The following is a 13,207-nucleotide window of genomic DNA, read 5'->3' as shown; positions in this document are numbered from 1 at the left end:
AACGACGAGCAAATTTAATATCTGCGCATTTTCTGATTTTCATTCAAATTGTGTGGTAGCCATTTGTATTATCAGACAATTTCAAAAAAATGTTTTAAAAATATTCTTCATGGTCCAAATCGTTGCTTGCTTACCTTTCACTCCACCTGATAGAATGCTCGAGAGCGATTGCACATTTTTGATTCCACTTTTTTTAATTTTCCGATCGCATGCAACGTTGCAGGTAGTTTTCTGGCTAATTTGAAGTTCTTTTGCCAGTTCTCGGGTGGTTTTACGTGGATCTGTCTCAATGACGGTCTTTAATTCACCATCAACGATGACAGATGGGCGTCCGCTACGCTCACGGTCTTCAAGGCTCAGGTCTCCACTGCGAAATCGTTTAAACCATTTTCGAGTTGACCACCCACTGGTCATTTCTTCACCAAATATTTCGTTGATATCGGGAGCAGTTTCAGCTGCTTTACGTCCTTTTTTGAAGTTGAATAACAAAGTTGCTCGAATGCTGCACTTTGACATTCCATTGCAGATGATTGTAACAAAAGTGAGAAAAATATCTATGTTAACTTATTGATGCATTTGAACAAGTCTATGTCTGTATTATCAGATAATTGCGAAAAGTTTTCTTTTCAGAACTCTGCAAAAATCCGCTACAAATTCTTCATGGTCCAAAGCGTTGCTTCCTTTTACTCAACCTGATAGAATGCTAGAGGCTACTGCGCATTTTTCATTCCATTCTTCTAAATATTTTACACCTTGCGTTTCAAGAATGAATGAATAATGATGATATCAACATAAAAAAAAACAGGACACAGCATTTCCATACAGAGGCGAATTACAATATTTCGTATCTGCTTTACATTGTCAATCACATTTTACATACCGAATAAATGAGCTTTCCGAATCTTATATAGATATATAGATAATTAGATACATACATACATACATACATACATACATACATACATACATACATACATACATACATACATACATGTGTGTTTGTGTGTGTGTGTATACATACGCATCTACGTACGTATGTATGTATTTATTAAGTTTATTAAGTCAATGTTATCCAACCGTATGCTAACAGTATTTTGATTTCATTTTCAGATATTCTGTAGATTTTCTATAGAATTGAGAGCCGTCACTCTTAGTTACGTGTTGTAAACATGTACGGCTATATAAACAATATAATAGAAAAAAGATATCATATGTATATTATATATTCTAGCGAAATTTGAGTATTTTACTTATAGTTTTATTCACTTTGTCCCGAAATTTTCGCTACTGATATCACCAAACAGTTCATGAAATCACCATGTAATAAATTACTTATCGATTTTAATTTAACGAAAACCGTGACGCGCATTATGTAATTTTTCATGGAATGCGGCTAGGCGTGCCTCTCTAATCAATTCACTAATGTTATAATGGTAATCAGCAGCTACAGACTGTTTAGAAACTTTAATGTATAGTGATTTGTATTTCTTCTCATTGTGTTTATTTAAACATTTCATTGCGGATATCCACGATATACCATTTGGCTAAGTAAATCTACTTCTCATATAATATTGAATCATTGACAAAAGACTGTTATGATAAGCAGAAAGTGCTGAATAGTTTAGTTTTTCTTGCGCATTGTTAAGGGCACAATTTAGAATTGCCATCGGTCAATTGGATAATTTCATGTTATTCTTGCAACAGGAATGATAAAAATGTTATTTCTTTGTTTTTGTTTTTAATGGTTAACGGATAATACTAAGTTACTCTGTTACTCTTTTACTCTTTTACTTGTTTCAGTCATTTGACTGTGGCCATGCTGGAGCACCGCCTTTAGTCGAGCAAATCGACACAAGGACTTATTCTTTGTAGGCCTAGTTCTTATTCTATCGATCTTTTTTGCCGAACCGCTAAGTTACGGGGAATGTAATCACACCAGCATCGGTTGTCAAGCGATGTTGTGGGGACAAACACAGACACACAAACATATACACATGCATACATATTATGACGGGCTTCTTTCAGTTTCCGTCTACCAAATCCACTCACAAGGCTTTGGTCGGCCCGAGAATATAGTAAAAGACACTTGCCCAAGGTGCCACGCAGTGGGACTGAACCTAGAACCATGTGGTTCGTAAGCAAGCTACTTACCACACAGCCACTCCTATGCCTATAAGTTGCATGATATTCTTAATGATTTTTTTCTATTAACTTCATATATATGTCTTCGAATTAGTTGTTATTCTAATACTGATTAGATGGCAGAAATGGTAGACGAACTGAATAAAAGCAAAATTAACAGTACTAATCTATTTGCGTTCTTTGTTCAAATCTCTCCTGGATGTCTGCTTTCACCATTCAGGGGTCGATGAACGATATTATTTCTTTCAAAAGAAAGAAATAATAATGTAATTGGTCCAGTTAACCGTACGACACGACAGGCTTAGGGCGAGTAAAAGAAAATCGATATTTCAATGTCTGAAGATAGCTTAGTCGGGAAGATTCCCCTCAAGTAGCTGAAATATAAACAGTTCACATTTTGTTGCCAGTGTTGCTGTCTTATGACACTTAATTTCTATAGCTATAAATATGTAAATGTATAATATGAAGTAAAATTCAGTGGAATCATTGTATAGTTGATCACGTTTTTATTAGACTGCTTGTATGCTGAGATCAAAAGTTTTCACTAACTATTAGAATGCAATGAACAGCATCGTTAATTTGCCATTAAGTGTATAACACGTGGTTTCGTGATCTGACAGACATATAAAACAAAAGTCTCTCAGATTATGCATGGTGTTTCTGATAATCATATTAGTATTGCTGTCTTCTCATCACAATGGCCCCTTCCCGGGTTTAACGGAGTGTAACTAATTACCGGTAATGTGATTTAATCGGGAAGCAGTACATTACCGGTATTTTGTCTCAACGAATCACTTCAGTTGAATATAGGTAGTATATAAAAATAAAGGCCACTGTCGACCTGTTTTTCTTTTTCCTTTTGTCTTTCTAGTTACTACTGATTTTTACTTATTTTCACTTGGGGAAGCCGTGATATAATATATTCCTACATAGACACAAGAAAAAACAAAATCATGAAATCTAAAGTATTCTCAACACACCTTGATAACCTTTTTCAAAGATGTCCTTCTAAAGAACGTGATGACACATAAAAATTAATTGAAGGAAGCAGGTCATTGGCTACTAACGCTTTATCAATAATGCAAATGTTATTTACCTTAGTTATGCTTTAATCCCAGGTGATGAATAAAATAATGACTAGAAAACAAAATTAGTAAAAGAGACACAAAGAAAAGGTATAATTCTATGGTGGGTCAGAATCTAATAGGGTAGTTAACGATTTGCAGCCATGTTTGAATGTCTTTATATTAAGATTGAATAAATAAACTAAGTATCGTATCGTTGTCATTTACTCTGTATAGAGACGGAAACCAAATGAGGAGAGACAAGTATTGAACACTGTCGACTCAGGTAGGAATTGAATTAATAAACTGGAAAAGTACTATTTACTTTATATGATGGTGAAACGAAGAGAACTAATTATCAAATAATAGAATATTTATTTTGAATAGCTATTATTAAGTATTTAACTCTCTTTATCTAAGAAGATGAGTTATTAAGCCTATACTTTTCTCAGGAAAAGCTAATGACATACACTACATGAAATAGCACCAAAACAGAATCGAATTCTAAGATACAAACAAATCTACTTAGTGGCTTAAATATATACTTAGTGATATTTGCTTTGAACAAAATATCCAAAATATTTTCAGCAACAATGAGTATCAATCTAGTGAGATTTACTTCACTGCAGTAACAATATCACTTGCCACATTAAGATATTATAATTCGTTACTTGAAATAAGACACTCTCAGTAGCTAGACATTGTTCCCATTCTAGGTAAAAATAATTATTACTCAGTACATGTATGATTTATGAGTTTTTTAACATAGGGTCAGGCGTGGCTGTTTGGTAAGGAGTCTGATTCCTAACCACATCGCTCTTGATTTTTTCTCAGTGTGTGGCATCCTGGACAAGTGTCTTCTACAGCCTCGGGCCAACCAAAGCTTTTTGAGTGCATTTGGTAGACGGTAACTGAAAGAAACAAGTCCTAAATATATATATATATATATATATGAGTCTTTGTGTCTGTGTTTACCCCCTCACCGTTTGACAACCGATTTGTTTACGCCCAAGAAAACCGACAGAATAGGTACCAGGCTTTAAAAAGTAAATAAATACTGGGATCAAATCATTCAACTAAAACATTCTTTAAGGTGGTGCCCCAGCATGGCTGCAGTCTAATGATTGAAACAAGTAAATGATAAAAGATAAAACGACAGCTGAAAATCTAGCTTTTTCACAATTTCGTTACAGTGGAAAGATTAGATTTTTTTCCTTCTTCACTGTAAGCCAATTTGATCCACCCTTCAATTGCTTATACACATTAGTTGTCGAAGCAAACCATCACTGCTTTCCTCATATCCTACTGTTCATTATACCATTTATACTAGTCATCGTTCAGATAATTAAATGCGATTTATTTTCATTATACTTGAGTCGATTTTAATCTTTTAGAGAAAATTCAACACACCTAGAACTCACCAACCACATTTCTTTTTTTTTTCATTTTACATGTTTCAGTCATTAGACTGCGGCCATGTTGGGGCACCAATTTTTAATCGAATGAATTGACCCAATTGCTCTTTAATTTGTATACTGAAAAGAGTTTTTGAAATTTTTCACAGTGGATTTAATATTCATCTTATCTTTACAGAAATGTCTCCCGTTCAGCAAAATCTAAAGTTATCAAGGTAAGAGAACAGCTATGTCTGCGTTTTGTAGTTATTTTTGTGTGTATGTGTGTGAGTATTGTGTGTAAGTGTATGCGCATTTCCATGTGGATGAAATTCTATGTATGCCTTTTGCAGTTATTTGTGCGTGTGTGTGTGTATGTGTGTATGTGAATCAAAGTGTCTGTGCACTTTTACACGTACATGCATATATGCATGAGTACATCTGAACACTCTTTAAAACTAATCATGTAGTTATAGATTTGTATTTTAGAATTCATTTTATTTTATAGATTTGTCTTTTGGAATTCATTTTATTTTCAGTTTATATATATATATATGTGTGTGTGCGTATGTGTGTGTGTGTTTGTGTGTGTTTATGTGCGTGTGTGTATATGCGTATGTGTGTGTGTCTGTATATTACATATTTCTTTGCACTGAAAAATAACCTTCAAGAATGCAATTTCAAAATCTACTACGAAAGAATTTCAATCCACCTACTTCACTAATACTCTTGAAAAGCCGTAAACACCTCAGAATATTGCTTCCCATCAAAAACAAGCTCGATGCTTTGTGACTATTTAAGAAATCAATAGATTACATAATTCACCATGCCTATATTTTCGATATTTTTCTGAATCCAAATTTGCATTTTAGTAATTGTCAATGAGTAGCACGTTCTTTAGAAACAACACGTTTTTAGAATTCATTTGCTGAGAATTGATCTGAATTCCTGTCTTCACACATATGATGAACTAAGGAGCACTCCGTCAGTTACGACGACGAGGGTCCCAGCTGATACGATCAAAAGAACAGCTTGCTCGTGAAATTAAAGTACAAGTGACTGAGCAATCCACAGACACGTGTACTCCTAACGTAGTTCTCAGGGGGATTCAAGGTGACACAGAGTTTAACATGGCAGGCCCTTTGAAATACAGGTACAACTCATTTTTGCCAGCTGAGTGGACTGGAGCAACGAGAAATAAAGTGCCTTGCTCAAGGGCTCAACGCGTCGGCGGGAATCGAACTCACAACCTTACAATCGTGAGCCGAATGCCCTAACCACTAAGCCACGCACCTTCACTATGATGAACTAAATCTAGTACACATGTAGGATTTCTTTCGTTTACAGTTCTTTAATTAACAAAGCAATCAAGTAAATTACCAATTTAACCACAATCTGTTAGGTATTTTTCAACACGACAATTTAGGTAAAGACACTGAACAGTCATTAAAAGATAATTACTAACCATAGGAGAGGTATAACTTATGTTTCATCTACTATTGTACCCAAACGAAAAATTACAATCACTCAATCTTGTTCTAAAGTTTCATATACTCGTATGGACGTGAAGTATGGAAAAAAAAGCAACTTGACGATTGGAGAATAAGGATTTGAGGAAGGACTTGTGCAAGCCTAGTCTAATATCTACACTGAAATTTAAGTTACTTTCCTCAAGTAGTAAATAATTATTTATTGAAATGCACCCTTGTATTTTGTTTACTGTGTTTGGAATATTTACAGAGCTAAAATTCTGTGGGTAATGTTGTTCTTTGATTTTTAGATAATGTTGAGTAAAGCAAAGTCAGTGAGTAGATCCCTACTATCACAGTTTGTGTACCGTTTATCCTGATAGATTTTATTCACTGTTGGAGCTTTCAACGAACTCCCATACTCGGTAGTGTACTGAAGATTATACTATTGCCAAATTTGTCGTAAAGTGAAACATAAAAATGTATACATATATATATATAATATATATATATATATATATATATATATATATATATATATATATATATATATAATATATATATATATATATATATATATATATATCATTATTAATATTAGGAAACAAATATCAAAACACCTCAGAAAGATTTACACATCTGAAAAATAATTGTTGTATTAAAAATATATAAATAAATAAATATAAATATGTATAAAAATATATGTAAATATGTATAAGTATAATTATATAATATATATGACAGTTTAAAAGTTTTGAATTAATTATTTAAAGCATCTTACGATTGTTTCACAGAAAAGTTGTCCCTATAATGAAATCCTATCTTTGATAAGTATTTATAGACAACGCTTCTGCTCTTCAGAGATATAAAATTTGGATTCTGTATAACATATCGAATGATAGGTTTTTTTTAAATTTGAAGTAAAACTATAAAATGATGTTTGTTTGAAAGATAAATTAAAATTAAAAATTACTGCTTTTGATGAGTCATTAAATCCACATATACTTCCTTGGTTATTCTTCTTCAATAATCCATAATATTCATATGTAAAATCCGTTATATTATCTTGTATTCCAAATATAGTTCATATAGTTAGCTTAGAAGTGTAAATTTGTATATACTTTAGTATGAGAATCTTGAAATTCACATGTCTTCCTGGTAATTCCTATGTAGCAATCCATAATGCTTTTGTTTTGGTAATTCCTCTGTAGCAATCCATAATACTTTTGTATAAAATTCATTATATTATCCGGTAATCCAAATATAGTTCATAATACAAAATCAAATTATATTTCAAATTATATGGGAAGTTATAAAATTATAAACTGGTCAAAATATATCTTTTATATTTTTATTTCTATAATTTGAAGATGCCAATTTAAATTTTATAGACAATCCTCCCATCAAATTTCCGATGGTGTTATGTCAGTATTATTTTTGGCTAAAATTATAGCTTTATTTATTAAAATTGGTGATACTGATGCGTAATAATTGTTGGTGTCATATTGTAAAAATGATAAGTTTGTCTTATTGAGTAATAAATGGAACCAAGGTATTACTTCTCTTGTACTAAACCATAGGTTATAATTTAGTTTTTTCTTTAATACAGGTATAATTATATCTAAAATGTTCTTACTTATCCTTCCGATGTCCGATTTGGTTGGACTAATTTGTCTAATAGTAGTTTACAATATGGTGTATTTGGATGGTATAGAGATGACGCACTCCTTGTCTATAACGGTAGATTTAAAAGAAAAATAGAAAGAATGAGAGAGAAACTGCAAAAAGTTTATAAAAATCTTGGCTTATCTATCACATTTGAGGAAAGTTATTCTAAAGCACTTTTTTAGACGTAACCTTAGACCTTAATAATTCAACCTACTCTCCATTTCATAAACCGAATGAATATTTTAAATATATTAATATTAATTCAAATCATCATAGATCATTACTTAAAAGTATTGTAAATAGTATACCTACTAGAATATCTGACCTATCTTATAATGAAGAAATTTTTAATAATCATGCGAATTATTGCAATCAGGCTGTAGCTACTAGCGGATTCAAACAAAATATTCAGTACAGAAAGGATACTAAACAAAAAATTTACATAGCACAAATGGAATTAAACAAAAATACATGCGATATTAAAACAAGAAATAAAGATAACCTTAAATACAACAATATGCAATTAATAAAAAATGAAGAAATTTCTATACAATACAATAAAAAACCTAGAAAAAATAATGACAGGCAAAGAACTAAATAAAATACTAACAATAAATACTCAATGAATAATATACAAATCCAAAAACCACTAACTAATAGTAATAAACTACCTAATAATAGTGGAATGAGAGACATTATTTGGTACACACCTCCATTTTCATTAAATGTTAAGGGTCTAGCAAAAATGTTTTTAAATATAGTTAAAAAAGGTGTCCTAGGAATCATAAATATTATCATATATTTAATAGATCATCGATTTAAATATCCTTCTCTACAACACCAAACATAGGATCTATTATAGCCTGTTCTAATAAAAGAAAAATTAAAAAATATAAAAACAGCCGTAATAATGATAACAGTGGCGATGATAATAACAATAGTGATAATGATTGTAATAGTGATGATAATAATAATAATAATAATAATAATAATAAGAAGAAGAAGAAGAAGAAGAAGAAGAAGAAGAAGAAGAAGAACTAATAATACTGGAATACCTAACAATTGTATTAATATAAAAAAAAAACAAGCAAAATTCTAACTACAATACATCTGAAAATATACAAAATGCCTTAGATAACGTGCCACAAGCTAATAATAATAATAATAATAATTTAAAAGCAATAAATATATCTAACTCTACGATAAATAATACTACAATAAATTCAACAATAATAGCATACACCACAAATAACCATAACAATAGTAGACACTATTCAGCTGAACAGAAATACAATTATAAAAATAAGAACTGCTCATGTAAAAATAAAATATTATGTCCTTTAAACGGCAATTGTAGAAGATTTAAGGTAATATACAAATGCAGAGTTACATTAATTGATAATTCACAAAGTAAGATATATATAGGTAGTTTCGTTAACTTTAAGCAAAGATTTTTAGCGCATATATACTCTTTAAGCTAAATACAGCCACCAATACGATGTCATTAGCTACATATATACATAAACTAAAGAAAAACAAAATTAACTATAAATTGGAATGGTCTATAATAGATTCAGCCATAACATACACGCATAAATCTAATAGTTTCCGTCTCTGTATGAAAGAATCACTGTATATATAAACATAAGAACTTAATAAATTGTCAATCAGAAGCACTTTCAACATGTAGACATAGGTTTTATAAAACCTTTAAATAGTATAGGAAATCTAATAAAGATTTGGATTAATAGATATATATATATAGATTCTTCCTTTTTTTGTGATATTAAAATATAGGATGATACTTACAAATAGATAGATAGATAGATAGATAGATAGATAGATAGATAGATAGATAGATAGATAGATAGATAGAAGATAGATAGATAGATAGATAGATAGATAGATAGATAGATAGATAGATAGATAGATAGATAGGTAGGTAGGTAGGTAGGTATATAGATAGATAGATAGATAGATAGATAGATAGATAGATAGATAGAAGATAGATAGATAGATAGATAGATAGATAGATAGATAGATAGATAGATAGACTGATTAGAATTATTTGACTATATGTAAATTTACAAGACATAAATTATAAATTATACATTAAGATTGAATATATATTCTTGGAATTAGGACCCGGGTATATCTAATCTATAACAAATGGACAGTTATAATTGCATTGAATTTAAAAATCTGAAATTTTAATTGGCATCTTCCAATTATAAAAATAAAAATATAAAAGAAATATTTTGACCAATTTATAATTTTTTAACTTCATATTTCTTAGTGCTATCCTCCTGTTGTTTTATTTGGTTGAAGTACTGTGGTGAATTATTAGTGTTTTGTTGAAAACAACTGTTGTTTGCTTTTTGGAAGCTGATTGTTGAAATTCCCCACCTGAGAGGAATTATTGTTATTATATCTTTTGGCTTTTTAAGCCAATTTTGTGAAATAAAAATGGAAACTTCTTTGCTTGAACTATTTTCATACTCACCTGTGTCTGAAGCAGGTGAAGAAAGAATTTCACCGGCAGTGACGCTGAGAGAATTAAATTTTTTGAAGAGAAAAAAATCACCGGCAGTGTCGCCAAAAAGTTCGCTGAGGTAGCGGGAAGAAAAGAAACCCAGTTAAACACGAAGAGGAGCAATCTGCAACGATACATGCCAATACTAAAAAAAGAGGGGCCTGAAATTCAAGTGGCCACTCCGGAAGAAACAACTGACATAGTTAACTGTAGGAGAATCTTGTATAAAACCTACAACATTGGGGGGGGGTTGATATATAAAACAGGGGAGAAAATTGTGGAAAAATGCCTCAAACCCATTTGACCTGATATTACGTACATTGACCGTGGCAAAAGATTTGGAACGATCGAAGTGAGGTTTAGGTCAGAGGAAGCAGCCAAGAAGTACTCCTCGGAGACCCTCAGAACGGAGGTGGTGGTTCTTTTCTCCGTATATATGGGAAGAAGAACGTCAAAGGTGAAAGTCAACAACAACCTCCCTGAAGTTGATGCCACCTATTTAGTGGATGCTATCACGATGGGCCTGGATTAAAAAATAACTATTCTCCAAGCCTCTGTGAAAAAGGAGGAGAATTGGAAGGGAGAATGCTTGACAATGGTAATTCAAGTAGAAGTCGCAACCCTCGAAGAGATTGCAGAAAGTATAAATGTCGGCGGAGAAGAAAGATTGATAGTATTTGTTGAAGGAAGAAAACCAAGGTGTTTTAGCTGCGGGTTGAAGGGCCACATCAGGTCGGAATGTAAACCGAAAGAAAAGGAACAAGAAGAAGTATTAGAAGGAAGAACAAATGAAACGCCAGCATCAACAGTGAAAGTAGAGTTAACAACAATATCGACAGAAGGGGGTGAAGAGAAAGACAGAGAGGAGGATTGTCGATTGTTTCCAAAAAAAAGGAAACAAAACACAGACCGCCCCTACTAAACTGAACTTAAGAAAGAAAAAACGAGAATGAAAATGAAAATACATACACGGTCATCAAGGCATCGAACAATAGACTGATTAACCGTTTGGCAGCTATTTCATCTGCCAAACGGGTTGAAAAAAACATCATCAAAAGGCTTTCTCATCTACAAGATAGGCCGGAAGGATTACGGACGGATTAAGTCCGAATTCTTTCACGACGTAAGCCCTCTCAGAATGGATTTTTCTCCATATATTTACGAGGGCATACATCCAAATACGCCACGAGCTCGGGAAAAGGAGAAAGAAAACGAGAACGAATTGAACCTCGAACCACTGATACAAAGGTAAGCAATGTCAAACATTCATGTAGGTTGTATAAATGTGCGTGGCCTGAGGTCAAGCTGGAAGCAAGGCCGCTTCCTTAATGACATCAGGTCGCATAATTTGGGTGTTATTATTCTTACAGAAACCCGTTTAAGGGGGCCAAGAGATCTGCTCCAGTAGTTGGATGGCTATGAGAGTTTTTTTCTCTCCTAGCAGTCCTTTTAGTGGGAGCGGGGTGTTTGTCCTTTTTAAAAAAATCGGGTTTCTGAGAAAAAGTTAATTTTTTCAGATCCAGACAGTAGGCTGGTCGTCATGGACTTGATGTTCAGCCGTAGTAAAGTTATAACACTGGTTGCAATTTATGCACCCACGCCAACTAGGCAAAGCGAGTATTTTCGGAATCTGGAGAAGTTTCTTGGTACATCACATTCTTTAGTTGTGCTAGGAGACTATAAAAACAATTTGCGAGGCACGCGTAGATTATGTTGGTTCCTGTACAGATAGAAAATGTATTCATTGCTTCCTGGAACTGCTAAGCCGCTTTGAGCCAGCAGATCCTTATAGGCTGGAATATCCGAACGCTCCATTGTGGACATGGTCAAATAGCGACGGATCTTCCAGGTCATACCTAGATACAGTGTTAATTAGAAAAGCAGATAGAAAGATAGGTAGGTGTCCACAGTTTCCTCCGGTCACCTGTAAGCTTGACATAGATAAGATATATAATAGGGGCTCCGGCTACTGGGAACTTAATACGCCCCTTTTGGCGATTAAGGAGTAAAGAGATCGGATTAAGATGTTGATTCAGAGGGCATTAACTGGTTCCATTATTAATAATAAATGGTGGTATGCCCTCAAGCGAGACATTAAATTTGAGTCTATTAGATATAGCAAAGGTTTAGTGGCTACAGAGGTTAGGAGGGAATCAGTTTTAGTTAAGGATTTAGAGGAAGCAATGAAAACTGGCTCTGTGGCTCAGCTGAATGCCAAGAGACTGGCGTTAAACCAGTACCTTGAAGCCAAACACATGGGTTGCATTGTCAGGGATAGGCTTCAGGCAGTGAATTGTGAGGGAATCAAGGCCGCAGGATGGGCCCGAGTGGTGGAAGCCCAACGTGGTAATGATGCCACAATCCGATCTTTGACGAACCAACAAGGTAAGTTGATAGACGTGCCCGAGATATATGAGGCTTTTCAGGAGCTCTTCGCCCAGCTTTTTGGTTGGGGCGGCGGACCGGATAGTAGGAGGGACCTAACGGACTCCTCGCCGGGCTGCCGCGCCTATCGGGGTGGGACGCGGAGTGCTGTGAAGGGCCGATCACGCCGGAGGAGGCAATTGAGGCTATGGCAGACTGCGGCGCAGTTAGGGCGCCGGAACTGGATGGTGTATCCTATGAGTTGTATAAGAGTATGCCAGACTTGTTCGAGCACCTGCTGGCGAATGTCTACGCGACCTGGCAGCAGAACGGGTTTATTCCCAGATCTATGCGCCGGAGACATTCGGGCCGAAGACCCTGGACAACTTTCAGAAGTCTCTGGCATGGCAGTGTTACAGAGGAGGCTTACCTGTTCGGAACAAGCTCACAAGGCATGGTGGCTGTGGCACTTCGACCTGTCTAAGTTGCGTGCGGGGCACAGGGAAACCGTCCCGCATGCTATTGTTCAATGTTCGGAGGAGTCAGATGTGTGGGTTTATGCTGAACAACTGT

At 34.0% G+C, this 13,207-nt stretch overlaps 1 protein-coding gene across 2 annotated transcripts in view; it reads left to right on the top strand.

Annotated features, from left to right (window-relative positions):
* LOC118762121 overlaps window positions 1-13,207 on the top strand; it is a 229,904-nt gene that overhangs the window by 93,337 nt on the left and 123,360 nt on the right. The window contains exon 3 of one of the 2 annotated variants that reach the window (XM_036500436.1): window positions 4,800-4,836. The exons of the other annotated variant lie outside the window; for it this stretch is intronic. Coding sequence (XP_036356329.1) covers window positions 4,800-4,836 — 37 coding nt within the window. The remainder of the gene's footprint in view (window positions 1-4,799; window positions 4,837-13,207) is intronic. 2 annotated transcript variants of the gene reach the window in all.

The sequence above is a fragment of the Octopus sinensis genome, linkage group LG2 (assembly GCF_006345805.1).
Source record: "Octopus sinensis linkage group LG2, ASM634580v1, whole genome shotgun sequence".
Classification (NCBI taxonomy): Eukaryota; Metazoa; Mollusca; class Cephalopoda; order Octopoda; family Octopodidae; genus Octopus; species Octopus sinensis.
Note: the sequence above shows the minus strand (reverse complement) of the source record. Positions and strands in the feature narration are given on the sequence as shown.